This window comes from Quercus lobata, chromosome 11, assembly GCF_001633185.2.
Source record: "Quercus lobata isolate SW786 chromosome 11, ValleyOak3.0 Primary Assembly, whole genome shotgun sequence".
Lineage (NCBI taxonomy): Eukaryota > Viridiplantae > Streptophyta > Magnoliopsida > Fagales > Fagaceae > Quercus > Quercus lobata.
Window position 1 is genome coordinate 39,555,280 of NC_044914.1, and position 16,335 is coordinate 39,571,614.

Genomic DNA, 16,335 nt, shown 5'->3' on the forward strand with positions numbered 1-16,335 from the left:
ATTATCCTCGGCCATATCCTTAGGCCATTTTGGACTTTCATTGTGCGTCTTCGGCAATATCTCTCCTCGGTTCGGACCTTGGGGCTTAATATAAAGTGGGTCGGGGTCATAAATTCTCTGACCTCACAGTATCCATATAATATTAAAAATTTATAAATACTTAAAATCGATGTTCCTAAATACATTAAGATGCAATCATTTTTCTAACAAAGAAAAAAAAAAAAAAACAAAATAATGGTTTTTTTAATACTAGGCTGGCTAGGATTTTTGTTGTTATTGAAGTTAAAACATTTACAGTGGTGGTGCTAGACATTTTAGTTAGCATCTTAAAAATGTACTTTATCTATTTTACTAACTCACTTTACAATACACCAAATATCAAATGTTCTATTTTTTTATCACTTAATTTAAAATAATACAAACAACTCATTAAAATAATAAAAGAATAGAGAGAATTTGAGTTTTTTAATTGAAGGAAGAGATATAATCTTAATAAAATATTGTATTTGATTTTTAACAACTTGTTACAATCAACTGGTATTTATATTAGTTTACTGTAGTTGCAAAAAAATTAGCTTTAACTTCTCCAATAACATATGATTTTTTGGTTTTTTGGTAGTAAAATAAAATTTTTTTTGGCTAAAATACAATCACCATTGTGAATATTTTTATTGTTTTTGTTAAATTTTTGGATTAAATAGTTACTATTTGGATGAGACTAGTTAAGCTTATTGAAAAGAAAGGGAGGCTAAGATTTCAAATGGGCCGAACTACAAAAATGACATATATAATAACTAAATATATATATATATATATATATATATATATATATATTTAGACCCAGGGGGCCGATCCCCTTTGAGCCCCACCTAGGTCCCTGCTAATGCTTCTCATAGTGTGTTACGAATTTGACTTATCATCAGTATTTTTTTTAAAAGAATTTTCTTTTATTTTAATGAAAGATTACCACATCATCTATTAACTAAATAAAATATGAGAATTAAAACACATTATCATTTGTTATTGTATATTAAAAAAAACATATTCAATTAAAAAAAAGTCCTAAAGTAAGCCAAATCCAAACTTTACAATAGATAAATTACGATGAGCAATATCAATAAGCCATCAACTTTGTGTTTGTAGATAAAATCTCCCGAGGGTTAGAATACCAATTCTTGTCCTTTGAATGTTACCGACGTCAATGACGTCGGTACCACTCAAAAAAAAAAAAAAAAAACTAATGGTACCGACGTCAAATTTTTTATTGGACAATACTTGAAAAAACAAAAAGAAAAAAAAACACACGCACACGTCTATGACATCATTGGTTGGCTATCTATGGCAGGTGGAAGCTGAAGAGTAAAGAGTCGAGATGGGAAATGCATTCTACCCAATAAGGCAAATACTTAGAATTGAAAGAAAAGTGACAGATTTATCTTACAGATGATTCCTAATGAATCATTTTAAGAGATTAGGATTCTCCTTTATCTCCTCCACCTATTCGCATGGTGGGGAGAGAGGACATGAAAAGAATCCATTCTAAAGAAAGTACTTATAGTATTTCTAGTATAATCTCCGAATTTTTGTATTATTTAAAGAATATTTACCTTTTAACTACTCACTTTTTCAAATAAATTTTCAACAAATTTTTTATCTCATTCAAATATTATTTTTTCATTTATTATTTATTCTTTTTTTAACAATTACACTTCTTCCAACATTTTTTTATTCAACACCTAATTATTATAATAGAAAAAAAGCATTTAAAGAGTGAATAGTAGCTCATTAGACTTGATGAGCTACTATTCATGAGCCCAAAAAAAATCTAAGTATAGAGGGTCCATTAGAGAGTTTTTTTTGGGTTTCACTTTCTATTATAGAGAGAATTTTGGATTTACATAGACCATTGGAGATGCTTTTAGGATTCCTAATGCTTCTCATGGTGAGGGTTTGGATGCGCATCTCTTCTCCTGCGTTTTGTGTTTCAACCAATTTTTTTTCTTTTAACTAGTGCCTATTGTATTGTTTATGGGACATAAATAGAAAAAATAAGCAAATACATAGTAATTTTATTAATGAATAGTAATAAAAAAATATATTTTTTATTATTTTTAATTTTTAACAAAATAAATAGTATTTAAACATACCATAATGGACTCAATGCCAATAAACTTTACAATATTTAAATGATGATGAGCAGTATCAATCAATCAATCATAAACTCTGTGTTTATAGATAAAATCTCCCTAAAGGGTTAGAATAGCAATTCTTGTGCTTTGAATGGTGCCGACATCAAATTATTTATTGGACAATACTTGGAATAAAAAAACAAAAGCACACACACACGTTTATGACATCATTGGTTGGCTAGCTATGACAAGTGGAAGCTGGAGAGTGAAGAGTGGGGATGAGGAAAGGATATATTGTCCATATGATTGAATACACGTGTCACTCTTTATGTAGAACGCTACAATTTTTTTTTTTTTTTTTGAGAAAGAGAAAGCTCCAAATTGGATTCTCTCTGTTCACACTCACGTCTTTGCTCCAAAAGCCAAAAAAAATAAAAAAAAATAAAACACTTACTTCGATGTTAAATCCGACAGTCAAATAATAAATATATACTGAACTCTGTCTCTCTAGTTATCTCCGCACCTATCTCTCCCTCGCAGAGATACCCAGAAAGCAAAAAAAAGAAAAGAAAGAAAGAACTCAGATTGATTAGTACAATGGCGAAGGGCTACATAAGAATGAAAACTGATCAAGATCTATTTAGCTCTGACGTGAAAGATCTTGCAAACTCTGTTAAAAAGCTAGCCACCCATGTCATCAAGCTTGGAAGCTTAGGCTTTGGCTCCACTTTTCTTGAATGGCTCGCTGCTTTTGCTGCTATGTAAATATATATTACTCTCTCTCTCTATCTCTCTCTCTCTCTCTTAATGCTATTGTTTCACAGTTTTATGATCTTTTTCTATATATACAAATGACTTTTGGATCAATTTAAAAGCTTTCTTTCTTTTTCTTTATTTAATTTTTATGATGATAGATAGATATAAAGTTGATGTTGAAATGGATAACAAATACATGTCTTTTAGCTTTTCTGACAATCTTTCTTCTTCTTCAATGCTAGTAATAGCTAATAAATAAGCATAAGCATGTGGGTTCAATTTTCAAACCAGTTATCATGATATCTTATAAAACAAGATCTCGTTTTTAAATTTTTGGGACATTGTTTGGTGATTTATCAGTAGAGGCTTTCTTTTAGTCTTCTTGAACATTTCAGTGGATATTTAGGTTTGATGGTCAATTTAATTGGAATTTGCAGAAATCATTTAATTTAAAAAAAAAAAAAAAAAAAAACAGAGAGAAGAAGAGGAAATGGTTTGGGAATTATCTTGTTAAAGTCAACTCAATGTATTTGTTTCTTTTTTTTTCTTTCATTTTTATTGAATTTAGCTTTTAGTTATTGTTTAATTACTATGACTTGTTCATGAGATGTATTGAATTTGAAGGGATCATTCACTTTATATCTTTGATATAACTGTGATCTACCAATGGGGACTCAATATGCATTCGCTCGCACCCATGTTTGATGGGGTTGTTTCTAGTTTCTATGATGAATTTCTAATTCTAATGGGATCATGGGATATACACACACACACTTTTCTCCCTTGATGATCTATGTTTTCTTCACTTTGCATTTATTTCACTTTAGATTAGTTGAGAGCATTTATGTATTGGATATGTGGCAAGGTTAATTATTGGGTACTCCGAGAGTAGCATAAAGGTGTACTCCTTTCTCTCACATCGTTGTAGTTCCTACTAATTTAAATTTATGGTGGGATCACAATTCATGTGAGAAGGAGAGTACTTCTTAAGTATTCAATAATTTTCTCTGTGGCAATGCCAGTACAAGTTGTTACATGTCCTATTAGGCTATGACTAGCGTTGGCATTTGATGTGCACACCATGAATAATGTGGACCACTAAACAAGCAGTATACTTATTTATTTTCACAAACATATAAACAATAAAGCCAATGCTGTGTCATCACCATTAGGGTGTTTTTTTTTTTTTTTTTTTTGAATGAATAACATCACAATGAGACAACTAGATATGAGATTAAACAGTCTATGACCACAACTTTTGTGCCACAATTCTGATGTGGTTGATTGCGAGTGACTGGCTATCACTTTTTCTCTACCACTTACAATCGACCAGATCAGAGTTGTGGCACAAAAGTTGTGGCAACAGACTTTCTCATGATCAAACGTATTTTGGGAAAGGAAAACTTTATAAGAACATCAATTTGATCAATGAGTATACTTTTGGTCATTTACTGCAGCCAAAACTTTTCTTCCTCTAGCTACACCCCATCATATGATATTTTTTCTAGTCTATATTTTTTTAATTTTTGTAATTATTTTGTCTGGTTAATAGATCTTGGGTAACTATGCTGTTTTATAGTATGTCATGTCTGTTTTTATTTGTGTTGGTCATAGAGTTTAGTGTGGCCTAATCGATTTACTTCATATGCTTGCTGTAGTTATTTGTTGATCTTGGATCGAACAAACTGGAAGACAAACATTCTTACATCTCTGTTGATCCCATACATCTTCTTGAGTCTTCCTTCACTACTGTTCAGCATACTCAGGTGATTAATTGGGGAACCACTGTTTTCAATGACCTCAATCTGTGTATGCTTTCGTGCTACTTAATTTTTTGGTGATGCAGGGGAGAGATTGGGAAATGGATTGCTTTCGTTGCTGTTGTGTTGCGCCTTTTCTTCCCAAAACATTTCCCAGGTATTATATAAGTCTTGGTTACTGTTGAATGATCATGTTTATGCTTTAATGCTTTTGACTAATTCAATCTAAGTGAATCTTACTCGGAATTTTCTGACTGAAACTCTTAGCTTCCCATCTTCATTTGCTATCACTACCAGCATGATATCTGCTATCCAACCAAATAATCATAATCAATCAATTATTTTTCACTATCGATTTACTGACTATGACTGTAACTGCAGATTGGCTGGAACTTCCAGGTGCTTTCATTCTTCTGACGGTGGCAGCCCCTAGTTTACTTGCAGACACGGTAAGGGACAGCTGGGTTGGTGTGTTAATATGTCTCGCCATTGCGGGTTATTTGCTTCAAGAACACATCCGGGCATCTGGTGGGTTCAGAAATTCTTTCACAAAAGCCAATGGTCTATCAAACACAATTGGAATAGTCCTTCTGTTTATCTATCCCGTCTGGGCACTGGTACTTGATGTGCTATAGGTGCACCCTTAGCAGCATATGATTGTTTTGATGCTTGCAATTTTAAGAATCTTTATCTTCGTGCCATTATTTTATTAAGACCTACAAAATCATTGCCAGTGTTCTGTTACATCTGTATAATTGTGAAAGGAAAACTTGTCTTTCATGCTGTTGAATTTGTGAAAGAATTGGCACAATCTTTCTGTTTTTCTGCCCTGTCTGGACTTTCTACTTGACTTCCCATTGGTGCGGTCATGGTAGCATGTGAATTGCTTTTGAAGCTTGCAAATTTTTATCAACTGTCTTGTTTGTGTTGTTCTTTGGTTAAGCCTGACAAGTTCAGCACCATTGTCATGTTACTTCGATATGTTACATCTTTCATCAGCTCCAATTAAAAGAATGGTCAATACGGACCTTGTGGAATTGCTGTATAGCCCTTATATGTAATACAAAACCTTAAGTTCTAGTGATCCATTCAGATTGTGGTTATTCTAAAGAAACCCTGTGTAAGTCTTCTAGGGCCTGCATGCCTTACAGTTATCAAATCACTAGTTTTCAGTAGGCTGATTAACAATGGTAGGTACCAGGATAGAACTCAAAAATTAAAATGGAGGATACCATCAGACTTGCCAGCAATATTTTTCTCTTTTGATCTGTTGGAGGCTCAGCTTATGGACTACACAATGAAAGGTAGCCTCTTTCTTCCATTAAACCTCTGCAATCCTTGATGAAGGCAGGATTTGATCCAAGTTTGATCCCATGCTAAGAGACTTGACTAGTCAAACCAATTATTACCTCTAAACTTCCATGTTATTGAACATTTACTAGTTGCAACTGTGATCTAAGCCAGCCATTTCACTAACAGTCAGAAACGTCAGGCGCTATAACAAAATATGCGATGGTTTGTGCTTTCAAATAGATACGTATATTGTTGCCATAATATGAAGTTAATTTTCCTTGTATGAGCTTGTGTTTTGGGAGGTAAACCTGATCTTGAATCTTTCTCAGGTATATGCATAGCACAGAGAACCACCTTAAAACCCTGGTTGAATTAAACTTCAAACTCCTTGATAGTGGCGGTCGATTTGTTAAACAAGAAAAGAAAATTTGAGGCCCAAAAATTGAAGAATATCAGCTATTTAATTTCTGGTAAAAAGCTGGATACCATAGATGGATTCCTTGAGAATCTTTGTCATTGCTCATATCTATAGATAAAATCTGGTCTCATGGTGCTGTCAAGCTAAACAGGCTTAAAAAAATTCGAGGAGGTTCTTTATTATTTTTACCCCCCCTAGACTTTTGATACCTCTTTAGATTATATAGAAAGGTAAAGAAGAGGAATATAATTTTCAGCAGGAGCATGGATGATGTCAAAGGATCTTTTATTTATAATTAAACAAGAGCAAGAATCTGCTTATCCATACACTGTTGGGTACATATGATTTGATTTTGGTATGAACACTTTTTCTACAAGTTTTTAGGCAATATAAAATATAAAATAAACAAACTTTTGGCAAACTGCCACAAATTGGTAATATCTGCATTCCGGTTTATAGCTTACAATGCTGTTCTCACACTCTTATTCCCTTGGCTTCACTGTACAATTGATCAACAGTGTCCTGCAGTTGACATTGGGGAAAAGATCATATTGATGCTGCATAGTCCAACACACCAACTTCCATGGTAGATCAATAGAAAGAATATAAAGGACAATAAGGGACACTTTAAAAGGAAGTTCTGAATGCCAGCCAAAAGAACTATCGTAAAATAAAAGCGAGAGGTATTGCTATTTATCTTCCAGTCAATCTTTGATAAAACACATCTCGCTTTTGGGGCCCTGAGCTTTTAGATTCAAGTTCAGGTTCTAGTGAATAGTAAAATGCCCTTGGACCTTTTTATTTGATCCTTCTTGCTTTTCATAGAAAATCGCAAAACTGTAATAAAACTATATAGAGTACACACATTTATGAAGCTATATACTTTTGGAAAGATGAATTTTTCACCCTTTTACTAGGGAAACATGGGAAGGAAAAACTTGGGTCCAACAGAAAGTCATAGCAATAATGAGCAGTCAAGTAAACAATTGATAGAGAAAAATAAAATAAAATAAAAAGAACACAAGGCATACCTTGTAGTACTTGAGCAATTGTGGTCTCTTCAATTTGAATGTTGGAGTTATCAGATCCCTCTCCATGTCAAAGGGATTTGGTTCCAAATGGACTGCTTTTAACATCTCAAAGCCTCGAAGCTGCAGGATGTCTTTCAAGTCAGAAGAAAAGACATAACTCTGCATGAAATTAGCAATAGGGATCGAGACACAAGTACATACCTGGTTTTTGTGACCAGTGTTATTAAGCTCATCTAAAATGTATTTCCTTGCCTTCAGGTTTTCACATAATGAATTAAAATCACCAGTGACATTATGGTTTATTGCCCAATCCTCTAATGCCTTTCTGTCCGGAACCACCACAGCTACGAGGAACGACTCAAAACTGTTCCCATAGACCCAAATCTGTTAACAAAGATAAGTCAATAGCACATTTAGAATTAGATAAGTGGTAAAAAAAAAATTGAAAACTAAATGGGCTATGCAGATCAACTTACTAACAGAAACTCATATGTTCTTAGACAAAAAGAGATGCAATGTTCTATTTTATAGAGACTATTTTTACATGGGGCACCATTGTGGACACCAGCAACATACCGATGTTAAAAGAGGGCATCGCAAGTATGTGCTTTCGATGTTCTCTACAGCAACATATTCACCTTGAGACAGCTTAAATATATTCTTTTTCCTGTCAATGATTTTCATTGCTCCGTTGGGCTGCCATTCTCCAATGTCACCTGCGTTATTCTCAAAATTAGGCCCATCAACATTCACATACTCTCTGAATAAGTATTTTCTGTCTTATAGCAGTTATAGAAGTTCCTAACCAGTGACAAATACAGCCTTAGAATGTAACTGTTTGTCAATGCATTGTACTAGCAAGGTTTTACCTGTATGAAACCACCCGTCAACAAGGACATCTTCAGTCAGGTCTTGTCGCTTGTGGTAACCAGAGAACAAGGTTGTTCCCCTCAGGCAAATCTCTCCACGTGGCATGCTGGCAAGTGCATCATATCCCATCTCTGGCACTGACTCAAGCCTGGCTTCAATGGTTGTGATGGGGACTCCAACAGTTCCGATCATGCTAAATACATCGCCAATGGATGTAAAACACCCACCACAACTTTCAGTAAGACCTGATCATGAGCAAATATTATAAGCTGATAGAAAGAAGTACATGAGAACAGTGGAAAATAATTAGAACTTATGATATGCTTGGATATAATAAATAAGCGTTAAGGCTTTTTTTAATTCATCATTCGGAGTAAAACAAAGCAAAGGTGAGATTGGTTGTTTAAGTATGCATATTGATTTTGTAGTTTCTCTTAAATCTCCAAATGACGCTTTAAATTACATCCAAAAGGTAAGTAATCAGCTTCCTCAATGATGAAATTGTGGGAAATTATTAAATTTGAATGTTGCCTATGAATTTATAGAAAGTTTGATAACAAAAATAAAACAAAAGTATGTAACTTAAATGTTACCACCATTGATAAGCTTAAAAACAACTCTAATTAAAAACAGTTGGTCTAAATTACCATATCCTTGGGATAAAGTAGAGCCGCTGGTGACCCTCAAAAACTCCTCCACGTGCCTAGTCAAAGGTGCAGCGCCTGATAACAAGATACGAATTCGCCCCCCTAATCCTTGTTTGATCTATAATGATTAACACATTATTAGAATGTAAATTAGATCTTCCAGTGTAATGATGGGGAAGGATATATGACTGACCTTATCAAAGATAAGCCTGTCCAAGAGAGGTGCTGCTTTATCTTGATTAAGTCCCTTCTCTAGATTTCCCAACTTGCTGCCAGATTCCATTAGTCATTCAGTAGGGGAGAAAAGTAATTTAATGAAGTTGTTATCTTTAAACTTTTTCTTGATAGGTATAATGAAGTGGTTATCGATAAACATACTAGTTATAAGCATATTGGAACAATGCCTTCCGCAACGCACCTCCCGATGAAATTTTATTAAGTATACCTTTAAACAAAAATTTAAGGCCAACGTTTAGAATGAAAAAAAAAAAAATGCATATAATTCAATGTGATGTATAGAAAAATAATATACCACTGTATATACGATCATAAACTCTAGGAACCCCACAAAACATAGATGGCTTCAGTTCCTGTATGTCCTCCATCAGAAACCTAATGTCCTGCAAATTTAAAGCAAAAAAAATAAATAAATAAAAACACATTGGACAAGTTCAACATTGGCAATTCAAAGACATACAATCAAATAAATAGATGGAAGAAAGAACTCATTTAAAGAGATGAATCTTAATCTTACGCCTCGCCAAAATCCTATTGAGGAGCCCTTATAGATGCAATAGCTCTCCATTATTTGATCATATACATGGGCCAAAGGAAGGAAGGAGAAATATGAATCTTCTTCTGAACACTGTAATAGAGAAGATTCTATGTCAATACCACAATGTAACTGCCATATAATTTCATGAAGAAAATTTTTTGTGGTCCATCATCAATGAATGACTTAATAGCAAAATTTGACATAGACTTACATTGGTTTACTTACATCCTTTTTTTTCCTTCGTAAGGTTTGAACTTATGACATACATTAACACTGTCCCTTTGCTATTCAGACCAATGACCTACCACGTTCCATTTAAGAATCTTGACAATACTAAAACATGCATCTTTTAAAAGAGGGAATGACTTCCGTTAGGATGAACTATGACTAATAATTACGTATCTCATAGAAAATACTTCTTAGATCTATAGCAGAAGTAAGCCATTGAACACAAAGTACATATGCCCAATTCTAGATTAATTCATAAGCTAACAGATGGAGTTCTTACATGATGATGTACTGAAAATGGCAAGAAGAACCAACAGATTTTTCTTGAATGAACCAGAAATAACAGTGATGTTGTTTCACAAATTTGACTGCGCATACATGAATGCAAACCATAAATTCTTCTGAGTTTTATTCTTAATAGGAATCTTATATTTATCATGATAAGTTTATTATCATTCTGGATTTCTTGTCATTATAATGGGAAAATAACCTTATATGACCATTGTTATGCACTTAGAAACATAATTGGCATTGGCTAATCAGCAACAACTTACATTAAATGTATGTTCTGTAAACATTTATTTGCTTTTGTAGACAAAAATCATCATGCGCAGTTATCTTACAATCTATTTAAACAACATCTATTGATCAGGCATTCTAAAGCAGACTTAATGTGATGGAGATTAGAATTTGGTGATGATTTATGACACAAAAGAATATCACCAAATTATAGACAGATAATGAATTGAGTTGCAAGTTAGAACAGAATATTGGGCACTTCTTAGCTATCTTTTGACAAGGAGTGACTTTAAAACTCCAAGAAATGCAGAAACTAAAAAAGTTATAGAATTATACAGCTTCAAGAAATCATAATTTGTGTTTGGTTGTTTACCACTCTATCTGTTAGTAAAAGTAGGTGGTCTGTCGTCAATACTTCTGCCATTATAGCTGCATTTGTAAGAATGACACCTTTTGGTTCTCCTGTTGTTCCACTTGTATACATTATTGTGCAGATGTCAGCCTTGTTTTTTGGAGGCAGTTCGTTATTCAAACTTCCCTGTTTTGATTGACCAGTCAAAATCAACGTAGACAGTAATATGCATTCATTATATAGATGAACAATGTAGATTGACATCCTACCAACTCAGAAAACTCCTTCCAGGAAAAGCAAGAAACCCCCGCTGCTTCAGCTTCTTTCTTTTGTGTGCTTGAAATATTTGAAAAGCTGACAATAGCTGAGCAAAGAAAACACATAATTTAGTTCCCCACCCAAGGACCTGCATACTGTCTTTTGAGTATATTAGACAGAAGATAGCAGCTTGACCTACTTTTTAAATTTTCTGAACATCTAGGGAGGCATGATAGAATCTGCACAAAGAGTTACCACTTGAGTGAGGAAAAAAAATTGAGAGACGTGAGTTGCACCGAGTATATTATTTTCATCCATGAATTGATGTTTGACATGCACAGAACAGAAACACACGCTGACCATAGGCAAAAAGTGAGAAACAAGGACGTCCCAAGTGCCAACTACAAACATTCCCACAAACATAACTAGCTAAGCAATTTTAGAACCAACAAATTACCAGTTCTTTGAAGTGGCATGGCAAAAATATAAAAAAGAAAACATGAATTGCTTACAACCATATTGTTGTCAATTATCAACTATGAGTTTTATAGACCATAGCATCTTCTCACGGTAACCTTCCTACTATGGTAATGCATTGTAATAATGCTTTTCATGGGATTTCAAATCTGAGCATCATTTAAGAGTGAACAGGTATAACAGATGAAGAGTCAAAACTTATGTTGGAGGTGTTTGGTAGGATAGAAGAAATCAAGTGGGCAACATGGTTGTACAAAACTCTTTACAACCAGGGTACTTGTTACAAAATTTATAAGCATTCCAAGATGCTGTCTGTTCCTGTTATGTTAAAACTAATAAGAAAAAATAGAGGTCCTCAGGAAACAAGAAAAATCTTTCAATGGTTTCAGAACCAAAAACGACAAAAGTGAGGTAACTAATTAAGTTTGATTCTAAATTTACGAGTGAAAGTCCTTGAAGGTAAGTTGAAAATCAATTCTTTGTATTGATCACAGGTTTCGTACCACCTTATTGGTTATTGAATCAGATCATCAATATTTCAAAAATTGATAGCTAATTTAGACCAGTAATGTTTCGTTTACAATAAAAAAAAAAAAAAATTGAAATTGATAGAAGGAGAACCTACAGCAGATATTTTGTTCTCTTGCACGAAAGCTATTGAAACTTCAGCATGGTTGATGATGAACTCCACTGCATTTGGTCCTGTGATGAGCAAAATTACAGAGTTACATACTCAGACTCTTTTGATAACTCAACCAAGTGGTCTACAATTCAAGTACATTGATTGCCACTAGGAGAGGGTGTGTGCACCCACAAACACATGGTGAAGATGATAGTAATTAGCACACTGAGATTCATTGATGAAAAAAAAGGGGAAAACATACCCAGTGTGTCATATAGAGGTACATATGTCATAGCCTGGCTGTTACATGCCTGTTGAAAATCAAACATAAACATCAAAATAACACTACATAGTTCAAACTGTTACTTAAACATTGCTATCTTAGTCTTTCATCTTTACTATATAACCTTATAAAACTTGTTAAAGTGAGTTACAAACAAAGACCCTTAGCCAAAAAAAAAAAAGGTTAGGAAGCAAAACATGAGGGAAAATGACTACAATACACACTGAACTTCTCAACCTAGCTACTAACCCTTTGTAATGAAGGTTGTATTTCTTAGTTTGTTTCCTAAGAAATGTTCTCAATCATAATACACTTTTACAAAAAAAAAAAAAAAAACACATTTACTATGTAACATCAATATCTATGAAGCCAAGCAAGATTGATATCTACAAGTATAATGTATGTATATAAATGTATATATACCTCCATTGCAATTATCCATTCTGGACAGTTGGACCCATATATACCACAACGATCACCCTACATGCATAATAACACACATTAGTAGAACTTATAAATTGGATTTCCACATAAACTAATTGCCTAATTCTTTGAAGAAAAAAAATATTTCTAAGTTAGCCAAAGTGCAATTTGGACTTACAGGATTGACACCACGGCTCCTGATGGCAGAGCCCACGCGGATGGCTGCATCATAAACCTCCTGATATGTGAGCCACACATAGGGACCCACCTGTGAATGAATTCAGTCAAATATTTTTATTAGTATTTTAGCTTCTTCCAATGAAAATTTAGCTTATGGTCTTCACTCTTCAAGGCAATTCCAAATTTCCCAAGTGACAACTTTTTTTCGCTAGTTTTTAAGGTGTTAAGTTATGAGCAGTGCGACATACCACTACATATGAGAAAAATTGTAAAATTTTATGCCTTACTATAGATTTTAATGTGCTAACTATAGGAAAAAATAATATAATAATAATAATAATAAATTCATAGCTTGTTCACAATTGTTAAAGTCAAAGTTTAATAACTATTTATACGACCATAACTTTTATCATAACTTGTTGAAGTGATCGACTGTGAGTATTAAACAATCATAATTATATGAATTTATTACTTTTTTTCCATCTCTTCAAAGTCGTGACAATAACTATGACAACACAAACAGAAAAAAGTTGTTTTGGTAAACTTCCAATTAATAAAAGTGAGGTGAGGTGAGGTTGTGCATGACAGGCCATGTGAAATTGATATTCCACGTTACAATTATAATCTTAGCAAATTGTGAAAATTAATGTTGTGTCCTTACCCTACTATTATTATTATTATTTTTCATCGCTTCAAAGTTGTGACAATAATTATGATGACACAAACAGACAAAACTTATTTCGGTAAACTTCCAATTAATAAAAGTGAGGTGAGGTGAGGCTGTGCATAACAGCCCATGTGAAGTTGATATTTCCTGTTACAATTATAATCTTAGCAAATTGTGAAAATTAATGTTGTGTCCCTACCCTACTATTAATATTATTATTTTTGTTAAGTACCCTACTATTATTATTCCTAAGGCATAGACACATGTAAGAGAGGGAGAGACGAAAACGAAGAGTGAGTTGTATTGTACCTTTGAGTCAGTGACTTGACGTCGACCCAGCATTGGGTTGCTGGGGTTCCTCTTAGCTGAGTCGCTGCCACAATAAACATAGTTTCAGAGGAGATATCCCAGCATAGAGCCATGGAATCAGACCACTTATTTTAACCTACAAAGCTTTTCTCTTTCTAATAATGTAGTTTCGGGGTTCTTTATCAAACAGATTATAGTGCTTGGCTTTGAATGTATTACGTTTAAATAAATTGTTCTTAAAATGCTTTTATCAAATCAGCAATTGGCCTATTAGCTCAGTTGGTTAGAGCGTCGTGCTAATAACGCGAAGGTCGCAGGTTCGAAACCTGCATGGGCCATAATCAATTGTTTTCTAATTTTTTTTTTCTTTACATTCGAATACTAATTTAATTTTTTTTTCTTCTAATTTTTTCTTTACATTAGACTACTTTTTTTTTTTTTTTTTCTTTTACATTAGACTACAAAACTACTTTTTGTTTGGTTTGGGCCATTACTCTACAATTTTCTTATTACAGTATTACACTACAAAAATTCTTTTTTTTTTTCTTAAAAATTAGATTAGACTAACAAAAATACTTTTTGTTTGATTTGGGCCATTAATCTACAGTTATTAGGCTACTACAAACAAAACAATTATTCTTTTTTTTTTCTTAAAAATTAGATTAGACTAACAAAAATACTTTTTGTTTGATTTGGGCCATTAATCTACAGTTATTAGGCTACTACAAACAAAACAATTATTCTTTTTTTTTTTTTCTTAAAAATTAGATTAGACTAACAAAAATACTTTTTGTTTGATTTGGGCCATTACTCTACAGTTATTAGGCTACTACAAACAAAAAAATTAGTTAGAGTCCAATAATAATTATTATTATAAGTTAATAACGAAATTATTTGGGCCATTTACCACAACCTTTTCTTCACGACAAACATTTGTTTTTGTTTGGGCTTACGGATTCCAGTTACAACAGGACAAATATCCGATAAACGGTTAACTATAACAATACAAATGTGTATCCATGACACAGTCACACAGCTAACTACAACTAAGATTTTGTCTGATCTCCAAACAAAATACCAATAGTTCTTAAGAATTTATATTAGTATTTTTTTGCTTTCTATAATGAGAAAGTAAAATTATAATACTTAGTGCCTAGGAATTTATGTTATTTAAGGTAATGAGAAAGTAAAATTATAATACTTAGTGCCTAGGAATTTATGTTATTTAAGGTCAAAGAAAAATGAGAAGGGGTCAACAATTTCATCTTATAATTGTAGATGAGTTTGTCATAGTAATTTATTAGATTGGTCCCAAAAACAAAACAACAAAAAAAAATCTAAACAACAAAATGAAGAATTAGTTTTACATTTTCATTTAAATTTTACAGTAAATTCATGCTTAGGTGACCTGCTCTCTCTAGCTTGTTGGTCTCTCACCCAACCTTGGCTGATTTTACTTTATATATGTGCTTTTCCATGACTCTCATTGGCCAATGCATGCACTGAGACTTGTCCATAACACATCTGATATGCTTGTTAGAGAATGGCTTGCTTTGCTAGCCATTTCTTAAAACAGATTTTTCTAATCCTATGAGCACACATAGCATTGATCCAACTATATAAACACATGCAATAGCAATTAGCAATCTAATTCTCAAAAGGGAGCACATGAATGCATATAATATAAACTACAAACCTGAGGAATTGCCATGGAGATTCCAATCCGGCCGGCAAGTCCAAGAGACCATCTTTAGCATAAATGCTTCTATACACAGGCCCTGCCGATGGCTTTTGAGCTGTTGCAGGCCTTGATTCCTCAACCTTCACTGTGTAGATATCTGACATTGTTATCAAAATGTAGAAACAGGCTTTCAATTTCAAGAACCTTTTAAAGATGACCTTAGAGACTGAAGCTTTTTCTTAAGAGCTTGTAAAAATGTTTTTGCTGAATTTAACCACAAAGAAAGAGTGAAAGAGGGAGTTGGGGGAGGTGGGACTTTGGGTGAGTTAGTTGAGCTAAAGCAATAAATTCTTAGATCACATTAAGAAAGATGTGTCTGACCAATTTTATAGGCGTTTTATGACACATTAAAGGTTTTTGTGTCTGTATATGGTGATTTTCTTGCACAGCATTTATAATGGTAGATGATAGGTGGGTGACTGACCCACGAATTACTTTATTTATTGTTAATTTATGTTTTAAACAAAACTCGTTTTCTTGTCTTAGTATTCTTTTTGTCTTTATTTGATCAAAGACAAGGATAGGGTTTTGCTCAAGAAAATAAAATAGACAGTGGTAGGCGAGCTTACAGTGCTGAGTCAAATCCTCCCTCATCTA

The 16,335-nt window shown here is 33.3% G+C and overlaps 2 protein-coding genes and 1 non-coding gene across 3 annotated transcripts; 2 read left to right on the forward strand and 1 right to left on the reverse strand.

Moving 5' to 3' along the window:
* Positions 1-2,566: 2,566 nt before the first annotated feature.
* On the forward strand, positions 2,567-5,558 carry LOC115967824 (cold-regulated 413 plasma membrane protein 2-like). The gene is made up of 4 exons (XM_031086974.1): positions 2,567-2,890; positions 4,544-4,651; positions 4,732-4,802; positions 5,027-5,558. The coding sequence occupies exons 1-4, from the start codon at positions 2,727-2,729 to the stop codon at positions 5,278-5,280; spliced, it is 597 nt and encodes a 198-aa protein (XP_030942834.1). The 5' UTR covers positions 2,567-2,726; the 3' UTR covers positions 5,281-5,558.
* A 1,066-nt stretch (positions 5,559-6,624) lies between these two features.
* On the reverse strand, positions 6,625-16,023 carry LOC115967823 (long chain acyl-CoA synthetase 2). Its single transcript, XM_031086973.1, has 19 exons — positions 15,694-16,023; positions 13,998-14,061; positions 13,020-13,109; positions 12,842-12,898; positions 12,398-12,446; positions 12,139-12,215; positions 11,236-11,275; positions 11,048-11,142; positions 10,800-10,964; positions 9,659-9,769; positions 9,437-9,524; positions 9,283-9,349; positions 9,098-9,173; positions 8,905-9,022; positions 8,257-8,502; positions 7,964-8,103; positions 7,589-7,771; positions 7,388-7,507; positions 6,625-6,878 (listed from the first exon to the last, which is right to left on the reverse strand). Exons 1-19 carry the CDS (start codon positions 15,840-15,842, stop codon positions 6,831-6,833), a joined length of 1,983 nt encoding a protein of 660 aa, XP_030942833.1. The 5' UTR covers positions 15,843-16,023; the 3' UTR covers positions 6,625-6,830.
* Positions 14,262-14,335, forward strand: TRNAI-AAU. The gene has a single exon. It is a non-coding gene; the product is annotated as a tRNA-Ile (tRNA).
* Positions 16,024-16,335: the final 312 nt, after the last annotated feature.